Source organism: Xenopus tropicalis, chromosome 1 (assembly GCF_000004195.4).
Source record: "Xenopus tropicalis strain Nigerian chromosome 1, UCB_Xtro_10.0, whole genome shotgun sequence".
NCBI classification, from domain to species: Eukaryota; Metazoa; Chordata; class Amphibia; order Anura; family Pipidae; genus Xenopus; species Xenopus tropicalis.
In genome coordinates, this window is record NC_030677.2 from 36,090,205 (window position 1) to 36,113,620 (window position 23,416).

The following is a 23,416-nucleotide window of genomic DNA, read 5'->3' on the forward strand; positions in this document are numbered from 1 at the left end:
GTGCCACCGCATCCGGCATTTACCCTATATAAGTAAATAAGTACCACTGTGTCGGCAAATAAAAATCACCCTATATTTTATGCAAGACTGTATCAGCTTCTATAAAACAGAAATATTACAATATCTTTTTCTTACCTTTTTTTCAATCAGGAGACTCCAGAAATCCCTGATGACAACATCTGTCAGGTAAGAAAAAATAATAGGGTCACAATAGAAAAAGATATATTCAGAGAATATCCAATCTAGATTTACTTTGGGGTTGACAATTTGTTAGGCACCGCCTACTTTGCCAGAAATTAAGGCATCAGCCTTCTTATTGGTCTGCACCCAGAACCATTGCGTCAGGCAATGTGTTTAAAAGGGCTCAGTTTTTATTGGAGCCATGAAATTATTTTTTCAATCTTTTTTTCTGACTTAACCAGGAGGAAGACCTGATAGTGGAGGCGAGCGCCGACACCAGCCCCTGCCACTACCAGGTAAGCAGAAAATTATGTAAAAGAGAAACACAATTATATTAAAATATCCAACTCGGCTACATAAAATCCATTGTGACCGTTTCTCTAGGAACATGTTTTAATGACACTTTTAAGCTCTCACTTAGATGGTTGAGAAACTGTATTTTTATTTCCCAGGCGTCACCTGAAGAGACTGGCACCAACACCAGCCAGGACAAGGGCTCAGTAAAGGAACTGAGCCAAGAAGATAAGAAAGACCTTAAGGAGGTTTGAGCTTCATTTTTTTTCTATAGTTTAGGTTTGAGCTTAATTTAATATTTTTTCTCTCAATATAGCATTTAATCATTTTAAACCTATTTGGGCTCCGAGCAGGCCCCCATCCAACCACATCATGCAAATTCTTATGTAGGCCCCATCCCACTCTTACCTGCAGGTCAAATGCACAAGGGCTCAGTGGGGGGGGGGTTGGGCACCACTTTTTGCCTCCGTTACATCCTCTCAGACCTTCCACATCTCCCATTGCCCTTCTAGAACATACACACTAAAGCCAAGATTCAGGCAGGCTTCACTATACAAACTCCTGCAATCAGAGCAATGAGGGGTATAAAAGAAAGGACACTGCAAGACATACCAACCATCAAGCCCGCTCCAAAGCTCTATCTCCCCTTATTTATGGGCACAAACATATACATGTGGGTGTTGCAGTTCTACTTTAAGATCAGTTTATATAACAACACATTTTCTTTCCCAGGAATCTGGCACTACCACCTGCCGGCCCAAGATCTCCCAGAGAAAGCGAGTGGAACCTCCGACCAACGAGGTGGGTCTCAATGAGGTTTAAACAAACAGATCTAATTCAACCTTTTTATCGATTTATATTTAAATTGATTTCCCCTTTTCAATCCTTCTGGATAATGAGCTGCTCTTATCTCAAAGCCCAGCGGTTCAGCTTGTGTGAGAGAGAGGGATTTTTTTTATAAAGAGGGTTCAAACTATAAGCAAAGTATAGTTCAGCACAAGGCCTGTTCCTTAAACTAAAGTTGTAAAGGGTCAAATTGTTCTCTGTTTTTACCAAGATGTATCTGCCAGTTCATTATAAACATTCTATGTATGAGCCAAACGACTTTAACTAACATACTGGCACCACATAGTAAATGAATCCTTTCCTTGCTCTACAAAATATTATGTTAGCAGTTCCACAAAATGAGTTGCTCTGATTAAATCCCTTTTCTCTTCCTCAGGGGAATAACACCATCTCACTCGCTGAGAAATATCCAGTAAGTAGCTGTAAAACTGTATTTCTACCCTCTGTTTCCTCTTACACCTTCTGCACTACTCACATGTTAGAAAGGTTACTTGTCCAACTGCTTAATATTAGTTTATCACATTTTCAATGTTGTTTTTCAGGAGCCCGGGAGATATTTCAAATTGGGGGAACAAATCGGAGAGGACCCCAATGGAGTGATTTACAATGTAAGATATTTTATTCTGTGTTAAAATGTGTGTGTGTGCTTTTGGGTTATTATGTAATTATTATTATTATTATTATTATGTAATTCTGTCCATTGGTTGTGCCCTCTAGAGTATTGTCCTTTCTGTGTTTTTCTTGTGCTTCAGCCAATAAACCTTTCCATATTTATATTTGTAGATTGTAAGCTCTTTTGGGCAGGGCTCTCTTCACCTCTTGTATCGGTTATTGATTGCTTTATATGTTACTCTGTATGTCCAGTGTATGAAACCCACTTATTGTACAGCGCTGCGGGATATGTTGGCTCTTTATAAATAGATGTTAATAATAATAATATTTATATGCTTCTGTATATCTATTTGCTTTCCCATTCTGTTTTGTTAGCAATGATCACTGAGTTTCTTTTCCTACTTTTGTTACAGGGATGGCACCGAAGCAGACGAGTGGAGGTGGCCATTGTAATCATAGAAGATCAAGAGGTAATGTGTCATGATTAATGATTACTGTAATTAGATACTAATTAGCCTTTTGTTATACCTACATTATGGTTATCGGTAGAAAGAAAACTTGTTAACGAAATACAGTCAGTGAAATACCCTGGTCCCTAATAACTATGTTACTGTAAAATAACAAATACAGGTATGGGATCCCTTATCCAGAAACCTGTTATCCAGAAAGCTCAGAATTACGGAAAGCCTGTCTCCCATAGACTCCATTTTAATCAAATAATTCAGAATTTTAAAACTGATTTGCTTTTTCTCTGTAATAATAAAACAATACCTTGTACTTGATCCCAACTAAGATATAATTACCCCTTATTGGGGGCAGAACAGTCCTATTGGGTTTATTTAATGGTTAAATGATTCCCTTTTCTCTGTAATAATAAATCAGTCCCTGTACTTGATCCCAACTAAGATATAATTACCCCTTATTGGGGGCAGAACAGCCCTATTGGGTTTATTTAATGGTTAAATGATTCTCTTTTCTCTGTAATAATAAATCAGTCCCTGTACTTGATCCCAACTAAGATATAATTACCCCTTATTGAGGGCAGAACAGCCCTATTGGGTTTATTTAATGGTTAAATGATTCCTTTTTCTCTGTAATAATAAAACAGTACCTGTACTTGATCCCAATTAAGATATAATTACCCCTTATTGGGGGCAGAACAGCCCTATTGGGTTTATTTAATGGTTAAATGATTCCCTTTTCTCTGTAATAATAAAACAGTACCTGTACTTGATCCCAACTAAGAGTTAAATAATCCTTATTGGATGCAGAACAGCCCTATTGGGTTTAATTAATGTTTTATACATTTTTTAGTAAGGTGTGGAGATCCAAATTACGGAAAGACCCCTTATCCGGAATACCCTTGGCCCTGAGCATTCTGGATAATAGGTCCTATACCTATACAGTTTGATATTAAAGAATTAAAGAAGTCTCTGTCATATTATACAATACTCATGTAGGGATATTACAAAGCTGTCATTTTTCATAACATCAAGTTAGGTTGGGGTATTTGAAATTGTTATTGTATCCATTTTATTTACCTTGTTTCTTTTTTTTTTTAAACTAGAAGCAAAAAGGAATCGAAAAGGAAGTTGAAGTCCTTGAAATGGTGTCAGGCCATAAAAACATTGTGGATTTCTATGGGGCCTATTACCATCAGGCCCTACGGACACCATTGCTCCCTGAAGGACTATGGGTAAGGAAGTGTTTACTCGGAGAGGTTACACATTTATGTAGCAAACATGCCAATTTTAACTGATCTAATACGCATTTTGGGTGCAAACATGATCCAGTTTGGTAAGAAACAGTTGCGGCTGTTATTGCAGTCACACCAAGACTTAAAGCCACAAAGCCTCTTCCTCGGGTTCCCAATACATTTTTAGGCAAATAGTTAACCAAATATTCTTTATTTGTTTTCTAGATTGCTACTGAGTTCATCACTGGTGCCACTCTGCAAGATCTCATTGGCACCAGAAAGACCTTAGGAGAAAGGTGGATCTCCTACATCTGCAAACAAATAACCACGGTATGTCACACGTTGAACTCCTTGGTGCTACTCTGCATATTTCTAATTAATCAAAGAGTTCAAAAATATTTATATACTTACTTTTGCTTTCTTGATTTCTCAGGGCCTTTTCCACCTGCAAAAGAAGAACATCATCCACCATGACATCAAGCCCGAAAACATCCTAATCACCTCATTGGGAGAGGTGAAGATCGGTAAGTGACGCTTGGAATCTGAACACAAGGATATTTTTTTCTCCATGGTGTTTATTGGTGGCTAGCATGTCTAAATGAACATTAACATCCCTGCTTTTCTCATACAATTTCAGGCGAATTTGGCTTCGCCACTTGTGGAGGAAAGAGCAGCAGTACTTCTGGGACTATAACATACTCGGCCCCAGAAGTACTGGCTAATTTTGGCAAGAACAAGCTCGAGTATGACCATAAGGTATTGCGATGTCTTCCCTTTCTTTAATGTCTCCGTTATATAAAATGTATGTCGCTTACACGCAGTGAACTGCATGGAATTTTCCACTCACTTTACTTACCCCTCTCATAACAGAGAATGCAGAGCTGTAATGTGGTTTCTGTGATACGAGAATCTGAAATGAGAGAGTGAAATGCATTTTAGGTGCAGGACACATAGGGTCAGACTGGGGGGTGAAGGGCCCATAGGTGCCCCTGCCGGACGCGTCCCCTAACCTCCCCCACAGGGGCCCCCCTAACCCTCCCCCGCAGGGCCCCCCCTAACCCCCCCCACAAGGCCCCCCCTAACCCCCCCCCCGCAGGGCCCCCCCTAACCCCCCCGCAGGGCCCCCCATCCGACGTCCTCCCCCGAGCGCGTAAATTTAACGCATCAGGGGAGGAACGGTGGGGCAGGGGGAGCGCCGGCAAGGGTCGGATCTGGGCCGCCGGGGCCCACCAGGATTTTTCTCTGTATCCCGGCAGCTCAGTCCGGCCCTGAGGACACAAGAATATTAGAAACCAACTTCATCTGACTGCTTATGCTTTCTGGGGAGGTTACACTCCGTGTAACACACGCGACTCTCAGTTTGGGGTCATTTTCTAGACATAAAAGTCACAGCACTTCACTATCTAGTAGAATTAAGTCTAAAACAACTGGACTTTTCTGAGTTTTTCTTGAAAACGTTTCACCACTCATCTGAGTGGCTTCTTCAGTTCAAATGACTGGTAGGGAATTCCCCGGTATTTAAACTCTTGATGGTAGTAGAGTCACAGACATCCAATCACAATGGTTCCATTGAACTTGTTCAGTTAGGTGTTAGCTACCATCAAGAGTTTAAATACCGGGGAATTCCCTACCAGTCATTTGAACTGAAGAAGCCACTCGGATGAGTGGTGAAACATTTTCAAGAAAAACTCAGAAAAGTCCAGTTGTTTTAGACTTAATTCTACTAGATACTGTATATCATGACCTGGATGAATGAGAATCTTCATAGACAGCACTTCACTACTTGATTATAGGCATCTAATGGATTTGTTATTGTGCATCCTAAATAGAATCACTATCAGGGTGTGGTACGATAGGGATCAGAAGTATCTGAATCATCTGCAACTGGAATTATGTCCATGTACTCTGTGTATATTCTTCTCTAATAACTGTCTTTTCCCCATATTTTAATATCCAGGCTGACATCTGGTCACTCGGCATTGCAGCCATCGAAATGGCGGAGGGACTCTGTAAGTAAACCCTAGTGTGTGCATGTGTAGAGGTATGGGATCCCTTATCCGGAAACCCATTATCCAGAAAGCTCTGAATTACAAAACTGGTTTCCTTTTTTCTTTAGTAATAAAACAGTACCTTGTACTTGATCCCAACTAAGATATAATTACCCCTTATTGGGGGCAGAACAGCCCTATTGGGTTTATTTCATGGTTAAATGATTCCCTTTTCTCTGTAATAATAAAACAGTACCTGTACTTGATCCCAACTAAGATATAATTACCCCTTATTGGGGGCAGAACAGCCCTATTGGGTTTATTTCATGGTTAAATGATTCCCTTTTCTCTGTAATAATAAAACAGTACCTGTACTTGATCCCAACTAAGATATAATTACCCCTTATTGGGGGCAGAACAATCCAATTGGGTTTAATTAAACTTATATTACTTGTACTTATATATTTTAGTAGACTTACAGTATGGAGATCCAAATTACGGAAAGACCCCTTATGCGAAATACCCTTGGTCCTGAGCATTCTGGATAACGGGTCCTATACCTGTACTGTACTGCATGTAGAACTGTTAGTAGAATGGTTAGGGGGCATTTATGTGTCACACTGTAACATACAATATTATTAAATATTAAAAACAAAGGGGCTGATTTACTAAAATTTGAATTTGTTTCGTTTCCATAATACACCATTTTTTGGGGCAAAGAACAGGAATTTTAATTTTTCTAGAATTTGACTTTTCAAACTTGTAAATGTGCCCATTTAATAAAATTTGAAAACACAAATGTGATGAACTGGCCGCTAAAAGCTGGCAAGCTCCTGTATAGGCCAATAAGAGGCGTATCTTCCATTTCCAAACAATTGTAATCATTGATTTCCTGATTCCCAATTCATTTTTTGTATGTCAGTTGAGAAAGAAACCCACTTTAAGTTACAGAATTTACAGGATTCGACAAAGCTTAAAAATTTGAATTCAAGTGAATCACCCGAAATGTTGTATTCATCGGTCGTCATATTTTTGTGTTGTATCTTTACATCCCAGCATTCAGCAAACTTCCACAACAGAAGCTGATTGAGAAGATCACACGCGGTCCCACGCCAACATTAACACCATGGGGAAAATGGTGAGTCTCTTTCACTAGAATAGGAAAAGCCAGTGAGGGGGTGGTGGGGAAATGGAATAGGCAGTTAGGGGGAGAGGGTGGGGAAATGGAATAGGCAGTTAGGGGGAGAGGGTGGGGAAATGGAATAGGCAGTTAGGGGGAGAGGGTGGGGAAATGGAATAGGCAGTTAGGGGGAGAGGGTGGGGAAATGGAATAGGCAGTTAGGGGGAGAGGGTGGGGAAATGGAATAGGCAGTAAGGGGGAGAGAGTGGGGAAATGGAATAGGCAGTTAGGGGGAGAGGGTGGGGAAATGGAATAGGCAGTTAGGGGCAGAGGGTGGGGAAATGGAATAGGCAGTTGGGGGAGAGGGTGGGGAAATGGAATAGGCAGTTAGTGGGAGATCGGGAACATGGAAAGGGTTGATAAGGTGTGTGAATGAGAAAGAGAGTCAGGAAAGGTAGGGAAATAGGCAAGGTAGAAGTTACGGTGAGGGGGACATTGGCATATGAGGTAAAGTAAGGATGGGGAAAGGGATAAATGGGTAAATGAGGGCAGGTAAATGCTGTAAGATGCCATAGACAGTCACTTTTTATTGGGCTGGGGGGGGGCTTTTTTGGCCTCTGTGTATATGAAATGCCAGGGCCTATTAAGTGTCCCAGTCCGGGCTGAAATAAGGGTGAAGGTGATGTGTAGTATGTGTAGCTCTTGAATGCACAAATGCAGACTCTCGTGCTGAGCTTGAGATCTTGGGGCTGGTATCTGGCAGCCAATACAAGCCGGGCTAAGATGTTGGCAAAACCAGAGAGACAGAAATTTGGTCACAGGTAAATGTACCCTAATAATTCAGGGTTCGTAATGGGCTCACCCTCTATTGCTGTCTTGAACAGCCCCTATCTGCCTGTGTTGTGATTGGGCAGCGAGGCATTTATAGAGAGGATAATGGGGTATACAGGGCACTTGGCTATGCTGATTCTATTAACAAACTGTTAAATGTGTGAACTCTGGGAAATGAGATATTATGTAACATGAACAATTATAATATATGATATAATTTTGCCACCGTTTCTTTTTTCCAGGAGCGACAAGTTCCGTTCCTTCATTTCCGAGTGCCTGCAGAGAGAACCATCGAGAAGACCGTCTGCAAGGCAACTTCTGTCACACCCCTTCATTGGAGAGATCTGGGGTGAAAGGGGTGTGCAGAAGAACATCGCCCAACAGCTGCACAGAGGTAAGGGAACTGCTCATTCTCATTATAGTTCACACGATGCATTGACTATAACTATCTATTTGTTCATACAAATATATTCTGTTGCTTTCCTACAAACAAATTCATTCGATACTAAAGCCACCAATAATAAAGACTTGTATTAGGGCAGAGGTCACTAAACTGGGCTAAAGGTCCCCATACACGGGCCGATAGTAGCTGCTGATATGGGTCCCTTGGACCAATTTGGCAGCTTATCGGCCCGTGTAGGGGCAGAAACGAGGGGCCTGCCCAACCGACATCTGGCCTTAAATTGGCCAGATATCAATCGGCCAGGTTAGAAAATTCAGTCGGATCGGGGACTGCATCGGCTCATTGATGGGGTCCCCTAACCGACTGCCCCATTGCCCCCCCCCATTTTTTTACCTACACGCTCCCCGATATTGGCCACCCGTAGGTGGGGACATCGGGTGAAGATCCGCTCGCTTGGCGATCTCGTGTATTGGGACCATAAATCTACGGGAAAGACAAACAAGCTGGGATGGGAGAACACGTTATTATTAGATAGTTGTAGTTAACCTTTACATTAGCAGCAAAGGGAACGTTATATATAAAACAAGCAATGACAAAAACTATAAATGCAAATAGTAAAAACAAACAAATGACAGAATTACTATAAACTCACCTACTCCATGAATAACGCTGAACAATCTCTCCTTAGGAATGAAGCACTAAAAGAACAGAAGAAGGCAGCCATCGGGGGAGGGTTTGGGGCATAGGGGGCCTATTTAACATCCTTGGGCCCCCCACATAACATTGTGGTCCCGATGGCAGCCCTCTATGTTCTCTTCTTCCCATCTAGAAGACCATCTGCAAGAAGAACATTGCCCAACAGCTGCACAGAGGTAAGGGAACTGCTCATTCTCATTATATTTCACACGATGCATTGACTTTAACTAGCTACTGCTCCCGTTCATACAAATATTCTCTTGCTTTCCTACATACAAATTCATCTGATACTAAAGCCACCAATAATAAAGACTTGTATTAGGGCAGAGTTTACTAAACTGGGCTAAAGGTCCCCATACATGGGCTGATAGTAGCTGCCGATATGGGTCCCTCTAACCGATTCGGCAGCTTATTGGCCCGTGTAGGGGCAGAAACGAGGGACCTGGCCGACCGATATCTGGCCTAAAATCGGCCAGATATCGATTGGCCAGGTTAGAAAATTCAGTCGGATCGGGGACTGCATCGGCTCATTGATGGGGTCCCTGAACCGACTGCCCCATTGCCACCAATATAATTCAATCGTTTGGCCCCTGGGCCAAACGATCGAATTATTTTTTTTTACCTACACACTCCCTAATATCGGCCACCCGTAGGTGGGGATATCGGGTGAAGATCCGCTCGCTTGGCGATCTCATGTATGGGGACCATAAATCTACGGGAAAGACAAACAAGCTGGGATGGGAGAACACGTTATTATTAGATAGTTGTAGTTAACCTTTACATTAGCAGCAAAGGGAACGTTATATATAAAACACGCAATGACAAAAACTATAAATGCAAATAGTAAAAACAAACAAATGACAGAATTATTATAAACTCACCTACTCCATGAATACACAGGCCGATAGTAGCTGCCGATATGGGTCCCTTGGACCAATTTGGCAGCTTATCTGCCCGTGTAGGGGCAGAAACGACAGGCCTGCCCAACCGACATCTGGCCTGAAATTGGCCAGATATCGATCAGCCAGGTTAGAAAATTCAGTCGGATCGGGGACTGCATCAGCTCGTTGATGTGGTCCCCTCGTTGGCCCACTGGGCCAAACGATCGAATTATTTCTTTTTTTTACCTACACGCTCCCCGATATCACCCACCCGTAGGTGGGGATATCGGTTGAAGATCCGCTCGCTTGGCGATCTCGTGTATGGGGGGGACCTTAAATCTACGGGACAAACAAACAAGCTGGGATTGGAGAACACGTTATTATTAGATAGTTGTAGTTAACCTTTACATTAGCAGCAAAGGGAACGTTATATATAAAACATGCAATGACAAAAACTATAAATGCAAATAGTAAAAACAAACAAATGACAGAATTATTATAAACTGGAGAAGGATCTAGGGGTTTTTGTAGATCACAAGTTGTCTAATTCCAGGCAGTGTCATTCTGTGGCTACTACAGCAAATAAAGTGCTGTCTTGTATAAAAAAGGGCATTGACTCAAGGGATGAGAACATATTTTTGCCGCTTTATAGGTCCCTGGTAAGGCCTCACCTTGAGTATGCAGTGCAGTTTTGGGCTCCAGTCCTTAAGAAGGATATTAATGAGCTGGAGAGAGTGCAGAGACGTGCAACTAAACTGGTAAAGGGGATGGAAGATTTAAGCTATGAGGTTAGACTGTCGAGGTTGGGGTTGTTTTCTCTGGAAAAGAGGCGCTTGCGAGGGGACATGATTACTCTGTACAAGTACATTAGAGGGGATTATAGGCAGTTGGGGGATGTTCTTTTTTCCCATAAAAACAATCAGCGCACCAGAGGTCACCCCTATAGATTAGAGGAACAGAGCTTCCATTTGAAGCAGCGTAGGTGGTTTTTCACGGTGAGGGCAGTGAGGCTGTGGAATGCCCTTCCTAGTGATGTGGTAATGGCAGACTCTGTTAATGCCTTTAAGAGGGGCCTGGATGAGTTTTTGAACAAGCAGAATATCCAAGGCTATTGTGATACTAATATCTACAGTTAGTATTACTGGTTGTATATATATAGTTTATGTATGTGAGTGTATAGATTGGTTAGTATAGGTTGTGTGCTGGGTTTACTCGGATGGGTTGAACTTGATGGACAATGGTCTTTTTTCAACCCTATGTAACTATGTAACTATGTAACTCACCTACTCCATGAATAACGCTGAACAATCTCTCCTTAGGAATGAAGCACTAAAAGAACAGAAGAAGGCAGCCATCGGGGGAGGGTTTGGGGCATAGGGGGCCTATTTAACATCCTTGGGCCCCCCACATAACATCGTGGTCCCGATGGCAGCCCTCTATGTTCTATTTTTCCCATCTAGAAGACCATCTGCAAGGTAAGGGGAACTGCTCATTCTCATTATAGTTCACACGATGCATTGACTATAACTATCTACTGCTCCCGTTCATATAAATATTCTCTTGTTTTCCTACATACAAATTCATTCGATACTAAAGCCACCAATAATAAAGACTTGTATTAGGGCAGAGGTCACTAAACTGGGCTAAAGGTCCCCATACACGGGCCGATAGTAGCTGCCGATATGGGTCCCTTGGACAGATTCTGCAGCTTATCTGCCCGTGTAGGGGCAGAAATGACAGGCCTGCCCAACCGACATCTGGTCTGAAATTCGCCAGATATCAATCGGCCAGGTTAGAAAATTCAGTCGGATCGGGGACTGCATCAGCTCGTTGATGCGGTCCCCGAACCGACTGCCCCATTGCGCCAATATAATTCGATCGTTTGGCCACTGGGCCAAACGATCGAAATTTTTTTTTTTTTACCTACACGCTCCCCGATATCACCCACCCATAGGTGGGGATATCGGGTGAAGATCCGCTCGCTTGGCGATCTCGTGTATGGGGGGGACCTTAAATCTACAGGACAGACAAACAAGCTGGGATGGGAGAACACGTTATTATTAGATAGTTGTAGTTAACCTTTACATTAGCAGCAAAGGGAACGTTATATATAAAACACGCAATGACAAAAACTATAAATGCAAATAGTAAAAACAAACAAATGACAGAATTATTATAAACTCACCTACTCCATGAATAACGCTGAACAATCTCTCCTTAGGAATGAAGCACTAAAAGAACAGAAGAAGGCAGCCATCGGGGGAGGGTTTGGGGCATAGGGGGCCTATTTAACATCCTTGGGCCCCCCACATAACATCGTGGTCCCGATGGCAGCCCTCTATGTTCTCTTCTTCATGGACAACAGCATCTTCTAACAACTGTATCTGAGAAATCTTTATTGTGTACTGATTTATACAATAAATATTCCATCTTTAGATTATATCAATCCATGCTAGATTGTCTTATTGGGGAGATGGCCATAATAACCTCCAAGCCCACTTTTGGCTCATATCAATCATCCTTTTAATATAAATTCTAATGATGAGTAAGAGAAGAAGGCATAGCCCACAACTGGACAAAAAATAAAAAAATATACAAAATACTGTATTTTCATATAGGAAATGCCTACTCAAAGGGTAAGGGTAAGCTATTGCGTTTAAACTGCAGTCTGTTTTTTTCCTTTGGAGTTGCCATGATCACTGACCATAGCAACCCATTAAGGAAACAAGAAAGGTGCTTAACTGACATCCATAGAATGGCCAGCCCATTGAATCATTGGTTTATCGGTCAATTATAGGAAAGGTGCATCCTAAATAGAAGACCTTGAATAAATAAAATTGTAACTTGCACTGGATATTTATTAAAAAAAAATGTAAAAAAGAAAGTGATAGATATTTTTAAAAAAATCTCTTTCTCTTGCCCTTTTAATTGCCCCATTTTTAAATAAATATCTGAGCAATGGGGGCTCTTCTGGGCCTGTTGCTGGCTGGAGGCCACCTCCCTGGTAGGATAGTGAGCACTAAGAGCACAAACAGTCTTTACTCTTAAGGCTTTTCTGTCCCTGCTAAAGGCACAGTGCACAGAGAAACAGGTAACGAGGCTCTCTGGCACAGAGAAACAGGTAACGAGGCCCTCTGGCACAGAGAAACGGGTAACGAGGCCCTCTGGCACAGAGAAACGGGTAACGAGGCCCTCTGGCACAAACGGGTAACGAGGCCCTCTGGCACAGAGAAATGGGCGACGAGGCCCTCTGGCACAGAGGAACGGGTAACGAGGCCCTCTGGCACAGAGAAACGGGTAACGAGGCCCTCTGGCACAGAGAAACGGGTAACGAGGCCCTCTGGCACAAACGGGTAACGAGGCCCTCTGGCACAGAGAAATGGACAACGAGGCCCTCTGGCACAGAGGAACGGGTAACGAGGCCCTCTGGCACAGAGAAACAGGTAACGAGGCCCTCTGGCACAGAGGAACGGGTAAGGAGGCCCTCTGGCACAGAGGAACGGGTAAGGAGGCCCTCTGGCACAGAGAAACAGGTAACGAGGCCCTCTGGCACAGAGGAACGGGTAAGGAGGCCCTCTGGCACAGAGGAACGGGTAACGAGGCCCTCTGGCACAGAGAAACGGGTAACGAGGCCCTCTGGCACAGAGAAACGGGTAACGAGGCCCTCTGGCACAGAGAAACGGGTAACGAGGCCCTCTGGCACAGAGAAACGGGTAACGAGGCCCTCTGGCACAGAGAAACGGGTAACGAGGCCCTCTGGCACAGAGAGACGGGTAACGAGGCCCTCTGGCACAGAGAAACGGGTAACGAGGCCCTCTGGCACAGAGAAACGGGCAACGAGGCTCTCTGGCACAACAGTCACTATTTACAACAGAATCACTACAGGTGCCCATTGCTGCCAACTGGCTGATAGGGTGTAAACATTTTTGTCCTTATTTGTGTAAAGTTGCATTGACTGCGTCGTATGAATTCATTTTATCTTTACTGGGACATTCAGGGACTGTATTACAGCTTTGTGTTTCCTTTGGGGATCACTGCAGGGAGATTATTATCAACATATGGAGGTTGATACTGATAATAATGAGTCTATGAATATATTAGCGATTAAAGTACCCCTATTGTAAAATATAGGGATATTATTAGTCCCTGAGGAGTTCCTTATAATACATAGCGAATAAAGTACCCCCTATTGTAACATATAAGGATATTATAAGTCACAGAGATGTTCCTTATAATATATAGTGAATAAAGTACCCCCTATTGTAACATATAGGGATATTATAAGTCCCCGAGGAGTTCTTTATAATATATAGCGAATAAAGTACCCCCTATTGTAACATATAAGGATATTATAAGTCACAGAGACATTCCTTATAATATATAGTGAATAAAGTACCCCCTATTGTAACATATAGGTATATTATTAGTCACAAGGAGTTCTATGACCATATAAAGATACAAGGCCAAGTGCTTTTATACAGGTCATGGAACTCCGAGGTGACTTCTAATATCCTCATATTTTATGACAGGGGGGACTTTATTATAATATACACGTTGTAGTGAGTCATGTGACAGAATTGACATCACTAAGTACCGTTTAAAATGATATCATTTACAGTTTGGTGCCATAGGGAAATGGCCTAACTGTATATTGTATATACAGTGGCTTGCAAAAGTATTCGGCCCCCTTGAACTTTTCCACATTTTGTCACATTACAGCCACAAACATGAATCAATTTTATTGGAATTCCACGTGAAAGACCAATACAAAGTGGTGTACATGTGAGAAGTGGAAGGAAAATCATACATGATTCCAAACATTTTTTACAAATAAATAACTGCAAAGTGGGGTGTGCGTAATTATTCAGCCCCCTTTGGTCTGAGTGCAGTCAGTTGCCCATAGACATTGCCTGATGAGTGCTAATGACTAAATAGAGTGCACTTGTGTGTAATCTAATGTCAGTACAAATACAGCTGCTCTGTGACGGCCTCAGAGGTTGTCTAAGAGAATATTGGGAGCAACAACACCATGAAGTCCAAAGAACACACCAGACAGGTCAGGGATAAAGTTATTGAGAAATTTAAAGCAGGCTTAGGCTACAAAAAGATTTCCAAAGCCTTGAACATCCCACGGAGCAATGTTCAAGCGATCATTCAGAAATGGAAGGAGTATGGCACAACTGTAAACCTACCAAGACAAGGCCGTCCCCCTAAACTCACAGGCCGAACAAGGAGAGCGCTGATCAGAAATGCAGCCAAGAGGCCCATGGTGACTCTGGGGGAGCTGCAGAGATCTACAGCTCAGGTGGGGGAATCTGTCCATAGGACAGCTATTAGTCGTGCACTGCACAAAGTTGGCCTTTATGGAAGAGTGGCAAGAAGAAAGCCATTGTTAACAGAAAACCATAAGAAGTCCCGTTTGCAGTTTGCCACAAGCCATGTGGGGGACACAGCAAACATGTGGAAGAAGGTGCTCTGGTCAGATGAGACCAAAATGGAACTTTTTGGCCAAAATGCAAAACGCTATGTGTGGCAGAAAACTAACACTGCACATCACTCTGAACACACCATCCCCACTGTCAAATATGGTGGTGGCAGCATCATGCTCTGGGGGTGCTTCTCTTCAGCAGGGACAGGGAAGCTGGTCAGAGTTGATGGGAAGATGGATGGAGCCAAATACAGGGCAATCTTGGAAGAAAACCTCTTGAAGTCTGCAAAAGACTTGAGACTGGGGCGGAGGTTCACCTTCCAGCAGGACAACGACCCTAAACATAAAGCCAGGGCAACAATGGAATGGTTTAAAACAAAACAAATCCATGTGTTAGAATGGCCCAGTCACAGTCCAGATCTAAATCCAATGGAGAATCTGTGGCAAGATCTGAAAACTGCTGTTCACAAACGCTGTCCATCTAATCTGACTGAGCTGGAGCTGTTTTGCAAAGAAGAATGGGCAAGGATTTCAGTCTGTAGATGTGCAAAGCTGGTAGAGACAGACCCTAAAAGACTGGCAGCTGTAATTGCAGCAAAAGGTGGTTCTACAAAGTATTGACTCAGGGGGCTGAATAATTACGCACACCCCACTTTGCAGTTATTTATTTGTAAAAAATGTTTGGAATCATGTATGATTTTCGTTCCACTTCTCACGTGTACACCACTTTGTATTGGTCTTTCACGTGGAATTCCAATAAAATTGATTCATGTTTGTGGCTGTAATGTGACAAAATGTGGAAAAGTTCAAGGGGGCCGAATACTTTTGCAAGCCACTGTATACACTGTAAGCTCATCCCCTTGCTGGAACAAGAGCAGGATGAGAGAAAGGAGCAGATCGTTTCCTACGTAATACTGTAGCCTGGGTACCAGCACACCAGCCCAGCATATTGTAATCTGCCCCTACACAACAACAACAACAAACATTTGTAAAGCGCTTTTCTCCCGTGGGACCCAGAGAGACTACAGAAACAGACTGCAAAATACTATTTTATTGGAAACAGGCACAAATATTTGCACTTGAAGTGTTACGTGGGAGCAATAAGTGCATACAGCTCTAGTGCTGCCCGCAAAGGGAAGCTCTCCTCCTATCAGTATCATGCAAATGGAAAGAAGCAAAGTTGCAGCTGGTCTTAATTTTTTTAAATTTATTTTTGTACTGACTTTCTCCCAGGTACAAATGATAATTAGTGAGCCCAGCAAAGAGAAAACAGATCTCTGATTATTTTGATGACTTATCTTTATATTATGTGTATAACACTCAGCAGTCTGGTATTCCCCAAGGCATAACTGGCCTCATTACCAGACCCAAAGTGTAAGGCCACACGAGGCGTATTGCCAGCCTGCGGAGAAGCACTCATGTGACCTTGCCCTAAGAAGCCTCCTATAGTGTTTTATACATATGATTTTATACATCTCTTACCCTCCAATCTCTATTCTCTCCAAGCCCTAAAATAAGCAAGAGGTCAAAGCAGATCCACATCCATCTCCCCCTGCAGGCAAATGGTTATGCCCCTTGGCCCTATGATAAGATACTGAAAAAGCTCCCCAATATACTGTATATCTCAGGGCCTGCCCCCTGATTATTTCTTCTTAATATCCGACTCATAGTTTGACACCTCTATCAGATTGTGGTCAGGGTCCCGCATATAAACCGATATGATTTCTCCAACAGCGCCTGTCCGACTCACCGGCCCTTCTTCTACAGGCACACCGCAGGCCGGAAACATTGAATACATTTTATTACTTATTACTCTGTGTAAGGGGAAGCCAGAATCTTCCTTTCCCTCTTAATAGCTAATTATTGTACTTCCCTGGCCCTGTACTGAATATTATTTTTAGAGGGTTATACCCGTAGCTGACTTTTAGAGGGTCCATCAAGTTCAACCTTTCCAAGTAAACCCAGCGCACACAACCTATACTTACCAATCTATACACTCACATACATAAACTATATATACAACCACTAATACTAACTGTAGATATTAGTATCACAATAGCCTTGGATACTCTGCTTGTTCAAGAACTCATCCAGGCCCCTCTTATAGGCATTAACAGAATCTGCAATCTGCGTTGATCGTTTTTATGGGAAAAAAGTACACCCCCTATCTGCCTATAATCCCCTCTGTTAGAGGGGGGTTATTCCCAAAGCTGACTGTTAGAGGGGGGTTATACCCGGAGCTGACTGTTAGAGGGGGGTGATACCCAGAGCTGACTGTTAGAGGGAGTTATACCCGGAGCTGGCTGTTAGAGGGGGGTTATACCCAGAGCTGACTGTTAGAGGGGGTTATACCCAGAGCTGACTGTTAGAGGGTTACACCTGGAGGTGATGGTCAGGGGGTTGTTGCAGGGAGGGGTAGAAACAAGGCCTTACCTTTAGGTGTTGCACCACAGTGCTGAGTGGCGTCTCGTGATGAGACACAGGTCAGCTGATCCCGGGGAGGGGACAGCCGCTTTCGGTTCAAATTCTTTCCCAGCCTCATGCAGATTAATCTTTTGCATCCCAAAGCTCAGAGCCTTCCTGCCTCCCTGAAATAATACAACGTATTTAATTAGCACATATCCAACCTGTGGCCCTCCATCTCATATTGCACTACATTTCCCATAAACCCCCAAAGGCCCTGACTCTCAGAGAGCTTTCCCATTGCCTCCACCTGGGTATAAGTACAATAGAGAGCTCTCTTCTCACACTGGGAAGTTTGGGTAATGGGATCAGCACCTTGAAGGTTGTGGCTTCCATGCCCAGCACCTTAGTGTAGAAGTTGATGGTTTTGTCCAGGTTGTGCACAGTCAGCACCAGGTGGTCCAGGCGTTGGATGCAGAAGGGAGGCTGAGAGTCGGAAAGATAGCGAACCAGGTGGGAAGGGACCTGTAGTAAAAAAGGAAAAATCAATATACAAATCCCCACCATGGCAGCTTGTACTGTTTCTCTCTCTGTGCCTTCTGATCCCCTCTGTAACAGGAGAGACTGTGAAAAGGTGCAGTTAAACATGTACAGAACTTAAGCAGAGAGTTCTGAGTGGGCAGGTTGTGTGTGTGTGAGCAATCAGTACACGTGTGTGTGTGTGTGTATACATATGAGTGAGCACTCAGTACCTGGGCTGTGTGTGTGTATACATATGAGTGAGCACTCAGTGCCTGGGCTGTGTATGTGTATACATATGAGTGAGCACTCAGTGCCTGGGCTGTGTGTGTATACATATGAGTGAGCACTCAGTGCCTGGGCTGTGTGTGTGTATATACATATGAGTGAGCACTCAGTACCTGGGCTATGTGTGTGTATACATATGAGTGAGCACTCAGTGCCTGGGCTGTGTGTGTGTATACATATGAGTGAGCACTCAGTGCCTGGGCTGTGTGTGTGTATACATATGAGCTGAGCTGTATGTGTGAGTGGGCACTCAGTGCCTGGGCTGTGTGAGTGAGTGGGCACTCAATACCTGGGCTGTGTGAGTGAGTGGGCACTCAGTACCTGGGCTGTATGTGTGAGTGGGCACTCAGTACCTGAGCTGTATGTGTGAGTGGGCACTCAGTACCTAGGCTGTATGTCTGAGTGGGCACTCAGTACCTGAGCTGTATGTGTGAGTGGGCACTCAGTACCTGGGCTGTATGTGTGAGTGGGCACTCAGTACCTAGGCTGTATGTATGTGTGAGTGGGCACTCAGTACCTGGGCTATGTGAGTGGGCACTCAGTACCTAGGCACGATGGGCAAGCAGGTGGCAGAGGGGGAACATATCTGCGGTGGGAGCTGCCGGTTCCAGACTGAATAAGACACAGGTGATTTCCTTGCTGCACTTGCTGGTCAGTAGGAGGCGGTGCCTCAGGGAGGGTGGGGCTTTGCCAACTTCTGGTAACTGCTCATTAACTCTTTTAGTGCCTTTACTCTGCAACTGTGTTTGCCCCAGGTACAAGGTAAGGCTCCCAGGTCCTGTAAATAGTCAGGGGCACATGTAATGCCCACAGGCTGCTGTACTGACTGCACTCTCATCCCACTGAATGGGAAACCATTTTGCCTTTTACTAGAGAGTATCTCTAGACCCTTCACTTAATTTGATATGTGATGGCTCCACAATGTTGTATTGGAGATGTAACTTGGGGAGTAGTTGTGAGGTGTAATAAGGTGGCATAAGTACACCCATGATACATGGATGTATGGCATATATGCATGTGGCTCTTATAATATCAATTGTAGTACTCAGGGTTCTAACACTTTAATATCAAAATTTAAATAAAGGTGACTATTTAGCTATATACTTTCCCTTGTTTGTTACCCGTGTACATTTTCACAGGTTTTACCTCCATATTCCTTATCTGTGGACATTAGTTTAGGTCCATACAAGGGCCAGTGGGCTTTCATTTCTATCGAGTGGTCAAATTGGTAGCCAATACCTGCCTGTCTATTGCTAAACGTATACCCTTCCTTCTGGTCACAAATAACAACTGGCACATTTCTAAGGGCTCTGGTACTTGGGGAGATTAGTCGCCCAGGACAAATCTCCCTTGTTGCGGGTGACTAATCTCCCCGATATGACATACACTGCCACGTATGCCATCCCACTAGCGATTTACATTTTCGCCGGTGGGATGTCATATTGGGGAAATTAGTCGCCCGCAAAAATGGAGATTTGTCGAGGGCGACTAATCTCCCCGTGTACCAGAGCCCTAATGGGGCTTTCCATGGCAATTCTTTGGATGTATTATTCATACGTGTACAATGAAACACGGAACACAATTGTTCAAGTAATCCGTTTTCTTGATAATGTAGTTTTGAAAGTAGCTAAATGTGTTTGCTTCCACTTTCCATTGTTCCACAGAGCCTGACGCAAGCCCATTGTGACCTTCCTCGCTCCTGAGATATTTGGTTGTGATAGAGTTGCGCAAACAAAGAGACAAATGTGGACACGAGATTAGAGAACCCCAAATGACACTGCATATTTCTGCAGGCAGGGCAAAAACACTGTTGAAAATAAATGTCACATCTTAAATAAGATCAAAGTTTTCTTCTCTCCTAATAGTACACGTAATTACTGGAATTACATAATTAGTGGAATGTTGTCCTTCCAACTTTTGCCATGTATCATGTTTATAAAAAAACAGATTATATTCAAATAATAACAAATAATGATGCCATGCAAATAAATCTGTGGATCCCCAAAGTAGGCTGGGGGCCATATATTAAAGAACTGCATCTGATAGATTGGACTCCCTACACTATAGGGTTAAGCATGTGTCTGGTTATCTGTGTTTACTTATGATTATGCTGAATACAGAGATATCTAGTAAATCAATACAGTAACAGTGATGCACACATTTATGTTGCCTGGAGTCTAAGCTCTCACTGTTTCTCGGAGACTATTAAGTCTCAATATAATTTTCCTGTTTACTCCTGAACATCACCACTATGTTAGCTTTTTTGCTACTGCCTCTAGTTTATGTTATTGTGCTTTTTGATTCCAAATTATTTTATGCAAACAATTGCAAGTATATAGGATTGTTACTGGAATTTGGCAATATAATGCAGTGTAATAGCAGATCCCATAACACCTACTACTACCCCTTAGGGCTATGATACAGAGTGCTAAAGAGTGCTACTTGTAGCCAGCTACTTGTTGTGGCTACAAAACATTAGAAAATACCCTGCCATAGACTACTACATTTTGTAGCCACAACAAGTAGCTTCATGTGTCATTACCCTTAGGGCTCTGGTACACGGGGAGATTAGTCGCCCGCGGCAAAACTCCCTGCTCGCGGGCGACTAATCTCCCCGAGTTGCCTTGACCCTGCCATCCCACCGGCGAACATGTAAGTCGCCGGCGGGATGGCAGACGTGGCGGCGCGATTTCGCACAAATCGGCGAAAAAGACTCGCAAGGCTTTTTCGGCGATTTCCCGAAATCGCCCCGCCGCGTCTGCCATCCCGCCGGCGACTTACATGTTCGCCGGTGGGATGGCAGGGGGAAGGCAACTCGGGGAGATTAGTCGCCCGCGAGCAGGGAGTTTTGCCGCGGGCGACTAATCTCCCCGTGTACCAGAGCCCTTAGTGTGAAGACACACTAGTAGCAGTTACTTGTCAAAAATAGACAATCCTGATCATTTGATGATAATTGTCCCTATGTGAGTTTTAGCAGAGGTAATTCTCGGTATTGTCTATTGGCAGGGTATTTTCTGGCATTCAGTAGCCATGACAAGTAGCTGCTACTTAGTAGCTCCATTATGTCTTCGCACTTCTAACTGGTCTCCATTCCTAATAAATGATCCCTGGGGAGGATCCTAGATCCTCTCGTTCAGCAAGGGCCTTGTATGGTAGTATAATTAAACAATGTTGACCCCAGTGCATCTATCTACCTTTGGATTCATCTGAGTGCATTTTAGCAGAATATGTAATACCTTTGGTTGGGGAACGATTTTAATTAGTAAAATGCAAATCTGGACCCAGCAATAATGTGAAGCAATATTTCCAGGTAAGAGATGTATTACATTGTTTTCCAGGAATGCCAAAAGGAGGCAGTGATAATTGTGATAATTAAGGCTGATGTCCCACAGAGCATGTTAGTTGCCCCGGATAGATCTCTACTATCTTGGGCAACTAATCACTCCAAAATGCATTTCCACTGGCAACAATAGGAGTCACCAGTGAAAAGGCCTTTGCATTGCTTCGGTTTTCCGAAGTTGCACAAAGTTTCCTCCGGCAGGCAACTTTGCTCCACTTCGGAAAGGCATTTCGGAGCAGTTAGTCACCTGCAATAGTAGAGATCTATCATGGGTGACACTCTCCGTGGGACATCAGCCTAAAGGTATTTTAATTGGCTAGAGATAACCCATTCCTTATAAAGAGAAGGAACAGAGCCAATGTATTCCCTTTAGCAGAGGGATAATCTGGGCAAAACAGGGTGTGGTCTAGGTAGGATGGGGGCATGGGCAAAATGATATAGTGGAATTTGGTATCTGATCTAAATGTTTTAGAAGAACCAATGCTCACCTTCTTCTCCATGGCTATTTTCATTAGCAATCTATTGTGTCTGTCATGGAGGGTGACAGGGTGACTTATTATTGCCAGTGGGCATGGAGTTTCCAGACGTAAAGCCTGTTTGGTTCCCCTTTTAGCTGCCTAGTCACTTTGCCATTGGCTCTTCACATATTTTATATATTTCTTTAGCTATTCCATCCCTAAAGAAGGAGGAAAACACATTTTCTATATTGTCTACACTTTTCACTTCTTGTAAGAAATAATTTCTGTACAATTTGATGAAAGTTTACTTGTTTCACAGGGGGCTGTACTATTTGACTTGTCTTTGTTCTAATTGACAATATATATGGATGTTTAAGGCCAGCAATTTTTCAGTACTCTCACCTTTCAGTAAGTGTTATATTAGATAATAATAATTACTGTTTCTTAGCCTATCCTCTGGGAAATAAGCATGATCTTCCTGTCAATTAGTCAGTGTTGGATGATTTTCTTGAGTCTGCCTTGGCCATATTGATTAGCTCTTGTTATATGAGCTCTTTTTACCCTGTTGCATTCCTCAAATAAATAGGGATTCATGGCCTCCCTGGAAATATATGAAGTAGTATGTAACATTCAAATGAAAACATACACTATTCCAATCATATAAGTATAGGGCTTCCATCTTTACACTTTTACAGGGCCCCCAGTGATCATGTCAATACCGTGATGTTTCTTTATGTTCATTAAACAAACTGTCAGTGCTTGGATGTGCCTATGTGCTTATGAACTATGCAGCACCATGTAAGGATTATACAGTCAGGCAAATAATCGCATTCCTTTCTTTTAAGTAATTAATTGCTTTCTTTAACATAATTAATACAGTTGACAAAGTGAATAATGATTAGTCAAGCTAGTTCTTCTTATCTAGATAGAAAGAAAAGTAAAATGAAAAATAGCATTGTCAATTCTTTGGGAGTTTTTTTGTGCCCCAATCAGCACTATTGCAGATTAATGAATAACCCCCCTGCAGGGCACATTCTATATGCACCAGAGACTATAGAGTCCATTCTCTCTGAGAAAAAAGCCACTAAACATTTTCCTGTCATCCATTTCTAATGGGCAATTGTTTCTATAAATGCCCTTTTCAAAACTCAAAGGTAATTTTTCTTAGTCTTCTAATGCAAAGTGAAAAGGAAAAATAATCACCAATTTACCAATTTTTTTAGCAAGACTCATTGCAAAGTTTAATATACTACAAAATGGGAAGGGGGATTTAACAAAGTGTTTTGAGAAAGCCTGTTAGATGGAAAAGAAGCCTAAGAAAATATCGAAAAAAAAATAGAAACTTGCACTTGAAAAAAATATATATAGTCATACTTGAAATAAGCAAGTTTCTGGCTTTCACATCCAACACTATCTATTTATACACATGCCTG

General features: G+C 42.8%; 1 protein-coding gene and 1 pseudogene across 1 annotated transcript; one reads left to right on the forward strand and one right to left on the reverse strand.

Moving 5' to 3' along the window:
• The first annotated feature begins 163 nt into the window (after positions 1-163).
• On the forward strand, positions 164-9,015 carry LOC101735228 (traf2 and NCK-interacting protein kinase-like). The gene is made up of 15 exons (XM_031895378.1): positions 164-186; positions 423-476; positions 633-722; positions 1,207-1,275; positions 1,697-1,732; positions 1,863-1,928; positions 2,346-2,402; positions 3,500-3,628; positions 3,854-3,958; positions 4,062-4,152; positions 4,266-4,384; positions 5,586-5,637; positions 6,673-6,754; positions 7,810-7,961; positions 8,659-9,015. Exons 8-15 carry the CDS (start codon positions 3,539-3,541, stop codon positions 8,670-8,672), a joined length of 705 nt encoding a protein of 234 aa, XP_031751238.1. The 5' UTR covers positions 164-186; positions 423-476; positions 633-722; positions 1,207-1,275; positions 1,697-1,732; positions 1,863-1,928; positions 2,346-2,402; positions 3,500-3,538; the 3' UTR covers positions 8,673-9,015.
• An 8,092-nt stretch (positions 9,016-17,107) lies between these two features.
• LOC100490984 lies at positions 17,108-18,059 on the reverse strand (annotated as a pseudogene).
• Between the last annotated feature and the right edge of the window lie 5,357 nt (positions 18,060-23,416).

Bases quoted from the DNA above. Each gene is read 5' to 3' on its own strand.
- LOC101735228 (XM_031895378.1), top strand. From the start codon at position 3,539: ATGGTGTCAGGCCATAAAAACATTGTGGATTTCTATGGGGCCTATTAC. The intron at 3,629-3,853 runs GTAAGGAAGTGT...TTTGTTTTCTAG, and splicing joins TGCTCCCTGAAGGACTATGG to ATTGCTACTGAGTTCATCAC. The intron at 4,153-4,265 runs GTAAGTGACGCT...ATACAATTTCAG, and splicing joins ATTGGGAGAGGTGAAGATCG to GCGAATTTGGCTTCGCCACT.